This window comes from Saccostrea echinata, unplaced genomic scaffold (assembly GCF_033153115.1).
Source record: "Saccostrea echinata isolate AGI-Se365-2 ecotype Australia unplaced genomic scaffold, CSIRO_AGI_Sech_v1 ptg000018l, whole genome shotgun sequence".
NCBI classification, from domain to species: Eukaryota; Metazoa; Mollusca; class Bivalvia; order Ostreida; family Ostreidae; genus Saccostrea; species Saccostrea echinata.
In genome coordinates this window covers 4,967,261-4,980,991 of record NW_026889767.1, presented here as the reverse complement: position 1 = coordinate 4,980,991, position 13,731 = coordinate 4,967,261, and the positions used below count along the sequence as shown (strand labels likewise).

At 33.2% G+C, this 13,731-nt stretch overlaps 1 protein-coding gene and 1 long non-coding RNA gene across 2 annotated transcripts in view; both read right to left on the bottom strand.

The window, feature by feature from the left end:
- LOC133189461 (protein draper-like) overlaps positions 1-1,880 on the bottom strand; it is a 35,414-nt gene extending 33,534 nt beyond the window's left edge. Inside the window, exon 1 of the mRNA XM_061324831.1 lies at positions 1,790-1,880. Coding sequence (XP_061180815.1) covers positions 1,790-1,802 — 13 coding nt within the window. The 5' untranslated portion in view covers positions 1,803-1,880. The remainder of the gene's footprint in view (positions 1-1,789) is intronic.
- On the bottom strand, positions 1,875-7,335 carry LOC133189407 (uncharacterized). Its single transcript, XR_009721469.1, has 3 exons — positions 7,204-7,335; positions 3,025-3,162; positions 1,875-1,927 (listed from the first exon to the last, which is right to left on the bottom strand). It is a non-coding gene; the product is annotated as an uncharacterized LOC133189407 (long non-coding RNA).
- Positions 7,336-13,731: the final 6,396 nt, after the last annotated feature.

Below are 13,731 nucleotides of genomic sequence, written 5' to 3'. Positions count from 1 at the left end.
AGTAGGAATACCTATTTTTCAGTTGTTTGAACTCAATTTTCTTTTCTCAATTTGAGAAGCTATAAATAATATTCCACTTGGCTTGGAACTGTGGTAAATTTAGCCGTGCATGCTGATTGGCCGGTTTTTACAATGGAATGCAGATGTTAACAAAACTGTCGAGAATGGTATGTGTGCTGATTATTGGGAGTTCACATGTTTTACATTTACAGAAATTTGTGTCATCGAAAGCAGAATTTAAGAACTTTGGCTTATATAGTTCGCTTGTTGATTTTATATATCGGGGGCTCGGATTACAAATTCTCAACATATGAAAAAACTCGAAGATGCGATTCATGCATCCAACCCTGATGTTGCATGTGTTGTGATTATGCAAATATGTGGAAATGATTTAGACTCGTGTGATTAATATGCATGTAAATTTGTCAATGGATACAGACTAGTCAATAAGATAATTACTTTAGACCTCGAGGTTTTGTTTGTATGTTGTTTAACATCCCTCTCGAGAATTTTTCACTCATATGGAGACGCCATCAATTGCCGGTGGAGAGCTGCAAATTGTGTCCTATACTCGGCACTTACGGTCATTGAGCAGTGATGGATCTTTTTCGTGCCAGAACCTACTGCGACACGGAACCTCGGTTTATATGGTCTCTTCCGAAGGACCGGTTTCCACGTCCCACGGTGGGATTCGAACCTGCGACGCAAAGATCAACTCCTTACTCCACGACTCTAGAACAGACGCTCTAACCACTGAGTCACGCGGGCGACAAAACCAAGAGGTAATAATATTCTAAAGTCTGGGCAATTGTTCTTGATGCTACTGTCATTATAGGATTACACGTGCAGGACTTATGTATGTAAATATTTCGCAGGTTAAGCACTTTGTATGATTAGATGGTTCACTTATTTACAAAGTTGAAAATATATTGTGATGGAAAAGATTGTAAATATGTATAAACATATATTTATTCTTTTTCAGTTTGAGAAATTAAAGGATAACCAAGGCGGTAGCCCAGGTTATTACAGCAAAACTATGTAAGTGGTTGATCTTCATCAAAATGGGTCAAAATGTTAGCTGTAAAGTACAAATACATGTAATGTTTGCAGTGCCTGAACTGTTGTAGCATTAGCTATGAAACTGAGGCGTTAGCCTGAAGAGTTGTACCTTTGATTTTCAAGATGTAACGTGGAATATGTTATACTCTGTGTTCATGTTGGCATAATGATTTTTACAATCAGATTTGTTTTCGACTCGGATGTGACAATATATGTTTTTAACTAGTTTTTTTGTTTTCGTATTACGTCATTTAATTAATAAATGCTCAATTTCAATTCTAATATGTTTGCGTGATTATGAAAATCAAACAGAGCCAAAATAAATGAGAGGATAGGGATTTGACAAAAAACAGTTTCCTGTAAACCGTGAAGCGTTTAAAGCAAACCTTGTAGCGTGAGTTCATCGTGTGTCTATGATATCAGCACGTTTTAGGGTCTGCTTTACTGTTTGCATTTCTCCTTCATTGCTCAAAGGACTAACAATAAATCTGACCAGACACTAGCTAGTTTCTGTTACATTTCATCTCAATTTGAAAGGTATCTTCTACAAGATGTCTTTTTGGGCTGGCCTGCAGTCTCAAGGCCTGCTCTAAATTGCAAAGAATTGCAAAAAGAGGTAATGTCAGCGAAGGTACCTTACAAAAATGATTATATTATGAAAAAAATCTCCTTATTTTTCCTTTTAATGCGTTAATCCAAAAGAAAATTACTTTGTTTATAAAGTACTTACAAATATTACACATAGGACCCTTCCAACCGGCAGAACAGAAGCTACAGTTTCAATAAAATCGGTCACAGGTTTCACCATTCAAACAGTTTCCACTACATATTCCCTTACAGTCTATTCCATATTCCCCGCTGTCACAAGCTAAATTTTAAAATAGATATTATTTATAGTTACTTAAACCGATATTTTTTTCAATTATATCGTCAATTTCCTAGTTGATTAAAACAAGAACAAGAAAAGGTCAATTAGAATCAGACACATGTATCACCTATCATCAAAAATATATTTGACTTAATGAATATAAAACACAAACTGTGTAACAAATGTGTTTATGCGATAAGTAAAATTCAATGTTCTAAAAAAGGGAGCTGTCGTTTTGTCGATAGTAAAATGATAAGCAACTTTGTATATTACATACGAAAAACATATATATTTTGAAAGATGTACTTCATGGAAGTAAATATATTGTGTATCTCTTAATTTATAAAAGGGAAGAACATTCTGATGTATAATCTTTTTAATGCACATTTAACTTTTAATTCTGAATAACTTCTCCCACCTCAATCCCAAACATCAAAACTTAAACTTATATGTATAGAGCAACCCGGTCCTCCGTGCTGCAATAAAAAAAAACGATTTTTTTATCGGAGAGTTCAGGAGAGGTGTATAACACGTATAACAAATTACAGGTCTATTCTGTTATTCTACTTCAATTGTTAAAATACGAATGGAACTTGAATGGAAAATCGAGATCTATACCAAAGTGCATGATAATTGTGAACAACGCGACTGAAAACTGAATACAAACCAGTATGTACGTGTAGCTATTTTGTGCCATCACGATACACAACTTCGTCTAAACCGTGAAGCGGTTTTTAGCAAATCTTGTAGTGAGCATGAAGCGCACTTGCAGGTATGACTGTGATATTAGCACTTAAAGGGTCTGCATCATTGTCTGTGTATCTCCCTCATGGGTCAAAGGTTAAACATTATAATAAATATAACTGAACACTAGCTAGTTTTTGTCACATTTCGTCTCAAGATGTCTTTTTGGGAAGGCGCTTCTCAAGGGCTGCGCTAGAAAAAGTTAAAAATTATTGGAAAGGATCGCAAAAAGGATTATATCACAAAGTTCTTTTAAAAAAATGACTGTACTCTATATAAACCTCTGCTTATTAATCCGTAAATGCGTCAAACTAAAAACTAAATAAAAAATATCTCGTTTATAAAGTACTTACAAGCATTACACATAGGACCCTTCCAACGAGCAGAACAGAAGCTACAGTTTCCATAAAATCGGTCACAGGTTTCACCATTTAAACAGTTTCCACTACATATTTCCAGACAGTCTTTTCCATATTCCCCGCTGTCACAAGCTAATGATGAGATTAATATTATTTATATTTACGTAAACTTTCTTTTATCGTTTCGCTGATTTCCTGTTTGATTAAAACAAGAACAAAAAAAAATGTCAACAAGTCAATATGAACTTTATGGTACTAGTATTTTAAGTATTTAAGAATTTTAAATGGTAACAATTTGTTCATTCAATATTAACTTGACTATTGTTGTTGCCGATACTATATACAGTACCGACCAGACAACCTAACAGAAAGCGAACCCAGAGCGCACCCTGGGTTCGCTCTCTGGGTTCGCTTCGGGTTCGCTTGGGGTCCGCTAGTGCTGACCCCGAGCGAACCCGGAGCGCACCCCTAGCGAACCCGCAGCGAACCCAGAGCGGACCCAGAGCGAACGCTGAAAGCGAACCCCAAATTCAGTAGCGGTCCCAGAAAGCGAACGCGCGTTCGGTATTGCGTAACAGAGCTGTCAATCAGGATTATCGATTAACTCATCAGCGCTTCGACCAATCAACATGCTGAACAGGTCTGTCAATCAGGATAAGTGATAAAATGTGTTGACCATCAGCGCATCGACCAGTCAACATGCCAGTTTATAATCTAAACATTGTACAAGCAAAGCGTGTGAATATACAGTGTAAAAATATTATTAATATGATTTTTAAACATGATTTTACATTTATATACTCTAATTCTCCAGGCAACATGCAATACTTACACACCTATTTTCATTATTTTTTATTTTTAAAATCTATTGATACATTATATATTTTTATTATCCAGGTAGCATATTACATGTATAGTTAAATATTTATTTTCTTTATATTTTTATAATCCATTAATATATAAATATACATTGCGTAAACTTATCAGACAATAAGTACTTTAATTTATAATAGAAAAAAAAAGATAATAATGGTTATAACATATGTTACTTTAAAAAAAAAATGGTCTTCGATAAATTATAGAATTTTGTTATCTCAAGATACAGTATAAGAACATGTACGTGCTTTAATTTAATTATTTTTTTATTAATTATTTCTATTTACATGTACGTTTTAATTTATCCAGATCAACTTCGAAATTATCGATCTTAATAATTGATCACAAAAAAAAATTTAAATGTACACTGTACAGGATAAGTGTGCATTATGTCAATACGTAAATTGGAGAAAGAAAATCTCATTTAGCTACTATGATATTTTTTTTAATTAATCTTTTACCAAAATTTGATAAATAGCTTGATTTAAATGCATGTATATAGGGAAAGATTATATTGTCAATTTTAATTATGCTACATGTAGACCTTACATTGTATGTTTTTGAATTTTTGTAACTACTTGCAAGTCAGTCAAAAAAAAAAAAAAACAAAAACAAAAACAAAAACAAAAAAAAACAAAAACAAAAAAACAAAAAAAAAACAAACGCAAAAATGCTTATCACTTTCCTTCGCGTCGATATATATAATTATACAGGTTTATATGTTCATGAACCTCTTACATGTACTACATGTAATTTTCGAAATACTTTATATGAACATAAAAATATACTAGACGGGTACGTTTTGTACTTGTGCATGAAAAGTACACGTAATTCCAACATTAGTAAATTGAACTTGCAAAGATACCTTAATACAGATATTTTTTCATTACATAGGTACCTGTATTTGAACTTTGTAATTGTCATAATTATTTAATTTCAACACTTTAATAATTGTAGTTTCAAAGTGAAGCCAAGGTCATCACGTATCGGTAATCATCCACCTGTTTCGAAAATATTGCGGGTATTAAGAGCAATTGCGGTGGGTTTTTTTAAATTGACACTTGCTAGCTGGATGTATACTGTCTCCATGGTCACGGTATACCTGAGTATATACTCCCCCCTACATTCGATGCCCCTTAAGTTACATGTACTTCGTCTGGGCACGTTATAAATGCGAAATTCAAGGGGCGGGGGGCTCATCGAAATAAAACAATAAAAAAAAAAACCCTAATAAAACCAAACCTCGGGCGTTATTATCTTAATTTCATCTACTTAATCATGCGAATTTACAGTTATTGAATTCTTGTTTTGTTTGTTTTCTTTCTTGTATTTATTTATTTTTAAGCATTTAGAATTTTGTTTGTTAACATGCCGCTCCAGTATGTACATGTATGTAGTTGGGCGGGGGGGGGGGGGGGGGGGGTCATGAACCAGTAAGGAACACAAACTATTCAAGTGATCATTTACATGTATTTGAAAACAACTTAAAAAAAAATAATATATTCTTATCAGTGGACCAGTTATTAGTTTTTGTTTGTTTGGTTTGGTTTTTTTTTTTTGATTGTTGTTGTTGTTGTTTTTTTTTTAAGTCTTCAGTTAAACTCGCCTTATAAAACATTGATTTATAGCATGGAAGTAAATTATAAATGATCTGTAAAACGAAACTCAAGTTACACTGTATGGGAATTTTTAGTGACTATCACGACCTACATATACATGTAATGGACGACAACCTAGCTTAAATATAAACTGCTAAATATAAAAACTTAGCATTTTACGTGTACAGTATGTCACAGCTATTTTATAGATAAGATCGTAATTCAGTTGTTTGTCTTTCAAACATTTAAATTACGATTTAGCAATTGCAATTACAATTGGAAGTTCCAACTTATTTAAAAACGCATGAATAATAAAAACAAATGAATTTGAAAGTTTTTTTTTTATTAAGATACTCTTATCAATTTCACTCCATCCGATACATCGAAAATAAATTTAACACCTTTTCTTTTTTTCTTTCGAGATATACTTAGCTTGTAAGTTAAGAAAAATAAAAATGATAATTCTACGTCGAATGTACGGTGGAATTCTTGAAAAATTATCAACGTTCTCCATATTGTCACTTACATGTACAGGTTTCGATCGCCATAAAAACAGTGATGATCGATTCCACTACTATATTTGGAATATACAAGGGGCGGGGCTTACTGGCGGCAAGATTAAAGCGGGGTCCGCTTCACGCATGAGTGCGTAAAGCGAACCCAGAAAGCCAACGCCGGGTTCGCTCTAGCGGACCCAGAGCTGACCCCGAGCGAACGCAGAGCGAACCCGAAGCGCACCCAGAGTGGTCCCAAATTTTCTGAAAGCGAACCCGCAGCGGACCCCGAGCGAACCCAGGAAGCGAACCCGGGGTGCGCTTTGGGTTCGCTCTGGTGTTAGGTTGTGTCCGGTCGGTACTGTACAGAGTAACAGAACATACCCTTACAAAGGATGACACACGATGATATCTGAACAGTTAAATTCCACTTGAACTATTTCATCAGAGACTACTTAATAATTTCAGATTTATAATTCGTTTTGAAGTTAAGAATAAAAGTTTGTAGATCTCCTTAACGGTTGAGGGCTCTCAGGCATTATGTTTTAACGCACCACCAGAAAAAAAATTTTGTACATATCAAGAGATTTTTTGTGGAAATCCGATAGGGCCATGTAGTTCACTATCGCACCATCGAGCATCGACTAAAGGGCCAATGGCGCGAAAATGCGATAGCTCGATGAAGATGAAGCGATGGCGTGATGACGATGACGCAATGGTCCGATAGCACTGACGATGATGCGATAGCCCAACAATGCGATGACGATGATGCGATAGTACGATGGAGCGATATTGAACATCGACATCGCTTCACCATTTTCGTATCATCGCTTTATTGTAATCACACCATCATGTCATCCCTATCGTACCATCGACTCATCGTTTCATCGTGCTATCGCATCATCGACATCGCATTGTCGCGCCATCGCATCATCATTATCACGCTTTTGCTTTAACACTTCATCGTCATCGTACAATCGCTTCCTCGTCATCGCATTATTGCATCAATTCACTATTGGCCCAAACCTCGATGGTGCTATAGAGAACTACAAGGCCCTATCCGGATTCTATAGGATTTTATCACAAACATTATGTTGGCAAACTTTCTAACAATTAAATTAGTTCTAGTCCATATAGACCTCTTTCTATTCCTATGTATTAAAGTTTACTGTTAGAATAGATGTTTTATCTATACATGTACTTACACATATTACACAAGGGACCTTTCCATCCGGCAGAACAGTGACTACAATTTCCATAGAAACGATCACAGGTTTCATCATTCAAACAGTTTTCACTACACCTCTCTGAGCAGTCTTTTCCATATTCCTTGTTTTCACAAGCTGAAAAAGACACTGACATTATTTGGACATGTTTCATTCATACTGACATACATGTACATGTACCTTCCATGATAAAGCTTATAAAGGATATTCATTTGCGTATTCGAGTGGTTCTTTTCCAATGAATAATAAGATCCGCCTACCTGCGAAGAAGGTAAAAGTATTCCTTTTAAAGGAATGATCGGCATTGGATATCAATAGCCAGCATCATGAAATGTCTTGAAATAAGTTTTTTTTTCTTTTTTAGTCGGTTAAACTACTGTAAAAATCACTGTTTTTTTCCAAATTTATTTTAAATGACTTAAAATTAATATTTGTTATTTCAGTATGTAATTTTCTTCTTTTTTTTTAAATTTAAAATTATTCCCCATTATAAAATGTGACAACAAAGTAGAGATTTGATTCCTCCACCCTCAAAGCTATGAATCACCGATATTCTTTTAAATTTCCTTTTTTTTTGGTTAATATGTATCCAACAATTTTATAGTACTCATGAGCAAACTCTCTTTGGGTTGGGAAATCCACCCTTTTTTCCATTCCGCAGGCATGATAAGGCAGTACCCAGATCATATTTCGGTGAATTTAGACTTTTTCTCGTAAAATGTAACATTGATAAAACGGCAAAGCCATTGATAAAACATTTACTATTGTTATCCTTTGTATAGACGTCATCGAGTCTTTGGCTAAAAGAAGCACACCACTATGACGTCATCACGTGACGCCCATTAATAGAAAAATTGCCTTAATGAAAAAGTGAAAGGTTCAACTGTCCCGGAAATAATTCATTTCTTTTTGTAAAAATAATTATGTATATACATCACTTGGACATGAAAAGCGCTGCTAGAATCCTACTCTCCCGACACAGAAAAAAATATTCCAAAGTTTCACAAGAAACCTTACAAAATTTTTACATTTTGTACATAGGATCAAGGAATTGTCATCTATTAATGATAACCACATGATTCTAGCAACACTTTCCAAGTACTATAGAATACAAGCTTTCGATACGTTCTTAATCTTTAATTCCATGTGAATCACATATAACATTCACGGTATATGCTTTTAAATTCCCATTTCATATATTTGTTTACATGAATTCTCGTCACGTTTAATTTTCACTCGGCAAATATTTGATCACTAGTTATGACGTCATGGGTTTGGTATTTAACCCCCATGATAAAAGCTTTGCTATTTATACAATCCAAAAACGACAAAATTTAGTTTACATAATGTTTTTGAATGATTCCATTCATTTCTTGGACCTGAAATTGAACTTTTAATATAGATAATAAGAAATCATGATGTCAAGTTCACGTCATACAGCTTATGCCCTGTTCACACGGAGAGTTTAATTCGAATTAAACGTAAGTTACTGCGAATTAAATTTGATCCGCGTTCACACGGAGAATTTAATGCGAATTAGTTTAATTCGAATTAGTTTACTGAGCATTAAATTACTTCGCATTAGCTCCGTGTGAACGCTAAGCGAAGCTAATTCGAATTACATTTTTATGCATGCATAAGGGCAGAATTAAGTCATAGGCCACATGTCGGTGGTCAAATATGGGTACTTGTGCTATTTTGTAGTGGAAAACAAAGGAAAATGATGTTAATCACTAAAATGTGTACAGAAACTATGACATGTTAAGAGCAATTCTCTGTAATGACTTTAACTTTTATATAGGAGCTGTGGCACGCCTAGTCTCAGAATTTCTCCAAACTCTCTATGATAAAAGTCTTTGATACCGTAAACTCAAATCAAGCAAAAATTGGTTGCTACGTGTCATGGTTACCATAGCAACATTTCCTAAAGTTTGAAAAATTGCATTTTTCAACATCTTCAGAGTCCCACAGTTAATGTTTGCAGCAAAGCAAACAAGTGGCAATGACTGTTTCTGAAAGTTGAAGGCCTGGTGTCTTAAATGCATGATAAACATGTTTGGTAAATCATCTATAACATACGTTACTATGGAAACAAAGTATTCAAAAATAATAATTTTGTTCTTTTAATTTTACAAAGTCATAAACTTAAGAATAAAAACAATTATAGGTTGAAATGCAAGCAAATAATAGAGAAGAGATCCATGTAACATATACCAAGGACAAAATATGATATTTCTTATAGGTTGGCAATGGTTGCCATGGTTTTAATACCACGAAGGGATTTTAAATTTACTCTCTTAGTGTTTTAATCTTATTCTATCTTTTTAAAAAGCATATTTCTACATAACTGATGATCAATTTTTAAAGGCCTTGGTGTGACCCTAATTTTCACATTTCAAAAAATTCAATTTCAATTCTTTAAATTGTGCGTTGCTATGGAAATAAGGTGAAAAAACATGCATAAAAATCTGAAAAATACTCTGTTTCCTTGGATACGTACCGTTGCATGTAGATTCCCAAAACTTTAATGATTGATATATGTGAACAACTAACCTGACTTTCAATTTTGACTATCACCCAATCTCTAACTGGATGCAAAAAGCTGGCACATAGGGTCTAATATTGACAAAAAATTAACAAAATCGAACATTTTCTCTTCTTGGTAACCATAGCAACAGTGTTGTATTTTTCAACAACCTTTATCAATATATGATATTCAACTTTAGTTCTACGAGATAATTACTATTCAAGGTGATTCAAATAATATTTTTCTTGATTAAAAGGTTAGTAAATTCCTAAAGCAGCAAAAAAATATCACTTTAAACAACTAGTACGTTGTTTCCATGGTTACACTGCAAAGTAACAATTAATCTCAATTTTTCTTATGTTGTCGGTGTTGCAAGGCCCTAAGGATGCATATGTGCCAGTCATGAATTTTATTGTTTTTCCTCACGATAGTAGCATTAACCCAATCATAGCAACAGATTTTGCATGGTGACACTGTGTTACCATGGCAACCATGAAAGTTAATTTTAGAATAATATTGCCAATACTTAATTACACGAGGTCAAATATTTTTCATTGTTTTTCTTACATTGTTGATTGAGTTTGATCATGTAACATCTATCATTTGTGACTATAGAGCGTTTTTCAGCTTTTTTCAGCATCTAAAATGTATTCCAAATGTACCCATGGTTACCACTTACTTAGAGATAAATTCTAAATAGTTTCTTAATAGCATAAGTGGCAACAAGGTGTCAAGTTTTTGGAAGAATGGTTTGTTTATTTTTCTTAGTCTTTATTAAGGCTTAATAAAGATTTAAAGTAGCTGAAAATCTCAATTTTTTCAAATTTTCTGGCTGTTACCATGGCAACCAAGACACATAGCAACGAAATTTTATTTGATATATGTTTCTGGTGTCAAGTTGTAATAATGGGTAAAGTTTCATGAAAATCGGTGACCATGCGTGGCAAAGAAGTTTAAGTGGTTACAGAGAATCGCTATTAAATGTATATCTGCTCTGCACAATATGACGTGATTTGTAAATGGCGTCATAATAGGCTCACTGAATAGCCTTGTTGTAGAAATAAAATTATAATTCGCATTAGTTCACTTCGCATTAGCTGTCGTGTGAACGCAATTTAATTCGCATTAGTTTAATTCGCATCATTTTACTTCGCATTAATTTACTGCGAATTAAACCCTCCGTGTGAGTAGGGCATTAATATGACGTCATATTGTATAGGTAAGTAGGATATTCCTGGGTGTAGCCTTTACATACCCGCGTCCCCTCCCCCTTGTAAATCAGGGATCGACACACTCCCTTCTTATTTATAAACACTGAGTAATATGCGTTACATATTACCGATAATACAACCCTTTTGTCTCTATAAGCTCTTTTAAATATCCTGTTTTCGACTGAAAGCACACATGAAAGGGTGTAGGTAATGAACAGTGATCAATCTCATAAAAAACTTAAACCAATTCAAACATGTGAACAGGACATAAACACGGATCCAATGGAAACTCCGGAGGTGGGATCAGGTGCCTAATAGGAGTAAGCATCCCATGTTAACCGGTCACACCTGCCGTGAGCCCTATGTATTGATCAAGTAGACGGAACATTCTGTAGTCAAATTTACTATAAAACAAAGTTTGCAATTTTTTATCGTCGACTTCACCACCTCCCCTAGACTTCACGTGATTGTAAGTTAAAAGTGGACAAAACATGGAATATGCATTGTTGCAACCACTATTGAAATAACGTTCATTATTGAAATAATTATTTCAATAGTGGTTGAGAGTGCATTTTAAATCCCAACACAGGTTGCAACTACTATTGAAATAACGTTCACTATTAAAATTGTTATTTCAATAGTGGTTGAAAGTGCATTTCAAAACCAATCACAGGTTGCAAACACTAACGCAATAACATTCGCTATTGAAACAATGATTTCAATAGAGGTTTTAAATGCATCTCAAAACCTAAACCAGGTTACAACCATATTAAATAATGTTCACTATTGAAATAAAGATTTCAATATTGATTGAAATGATTTCAATATTGATTGAAATAATGATCTCAATAGTGATTGAAATAATGATTTCAATAGTGATTGAAATAATGATTTCAATAGTGATTGAAATAATGATTTCAATAGTGATTGAAATAATTATTTCAAGAGTTGCTGACAATGATTTCAATATCAAAACCACATTGCAAGCCTCATTGAAATAACCCCACTATTGGAAAAAAATATAAGGATAAATTCTTCATTACGTTTTCCATTATAAATTAATATATTGAGTTTAAAATATGATATGTGATTTTATGTTTTAATTTCTGTTTAGAAATATTATTAATGCACGGACATCTGTGAGTTAACTGATCTAGTAATTTTAAGTAATTTTGTTATATAAGGTTCATCTTTGTTATTATCTGGGGAAAGTAAAAAAATATAAATACAGATAGTTGCAAAAATTAGAATATCTACATTAAAAAGAAGAAAGAAGACATCTATGTGATATCTAATATGTGTACAAACTTTCTGATGAAAATATGGTTACTTTTAATCAAAAGGATATAGAATAAAAGTAAATTCTCCCCTATATTCATGGTCTTGTCTTCACTACTAATATGGATTGTAAATCCAACGTTTCTACTCGTCATTACATTAATATCATATATTTGGGAAAACTAAGTATAAGTGTTATAACACTAGAGATTATTATTTCAATAGTGGTTATACGTATAAAACCGCTATTGAAAGAATATCCACTATAAAAATAATTATTTCAGTAGTGGTCGTCATTTCAATAGTGGGTGCATTGTTGCAACTAGTTATTGTAATAACGATCACTGTTGAACAAATTATTTCAATAGTGGATATTATTTCAATAGCGGTAGTATTAATGCAACCACTATTGAAATAATGATCACCAATGAAATAATTATTTCAATAACTGACATTATTTCAATAGCGGTTTAATACGTCTGACCACTATTGAAATAACACCCACTATTGTTATAATGTTTATACTAACTTCCCTTTACGTTTTGTTTTTTTAATGTCTTAACGAGTAGACGTTGGATTATTCATATTTGTAGTGTAGGCAAGCCCATGAATATAAGGTAGAATTTAGTTCTATTCTTTATTCTTTTTATTAAAAATACATGTAACCATATTTTCATCAGAAAGTTTGTACACATAGGTATCAGTCTTCTTTGTTCTTTTTAATGTAGATATTCTAATTTCTACAACTATCGGTATTTATGATCTTTTCCAAATTATTGGCGAAGATGAACCTTATATAACAAAATAACTTAAAACTTGCATATATTGATTGATTGCCTTTTGATTTTCACCGAGTCGGCCAGATTTAGCGGAAGCTTCCATATAACATTTGTATACTTTGTTTTAATTTAAGTACGTCAGTTAAATCAAAGATGTCCATGTTTTAATGGTAATTTCTAGTAAAGAAAGGAAAACATAAATTTGCACATCATATTTAAAACTCAGTAAATTAATTTACTATGTTGGAAAACGTAATGAGCAATTCATTCATATATATATATATATTTTTTTTTTTTTTTTTTTTTTTTTTTTTTTTTTGCAAAAGAGGGATTAATAAGGCTTGCAATGTGGTGTTGGTATTGAAATCATTATTTCAATCACTTTTGAAATCTTTATTTCAATAGTGAACATTATTTCAACAGTGGTTGCAACTTGGTTTAGGTTTTGAAATTCAATAGTGAATGTTATTTCATTAGTGCTCGCAACCTGTGTTTGGTTTTGAAATGCACTTTCAACCACTATTGAAACTAGAGGTACTGTGAGCACTGAGCTCACTAAATGATACCCCTGCCTCCCATATGTAAATAATGGCAAATTCCATGTTTTGCCCTGGGAGACCCGAAATAAGTGTCAGATCAAAAAATAAAATAGGAGGTGCACAATGGCACTATGTAACAAAGATTCTGTGAAAGTCTCATTAAATTTCATTCA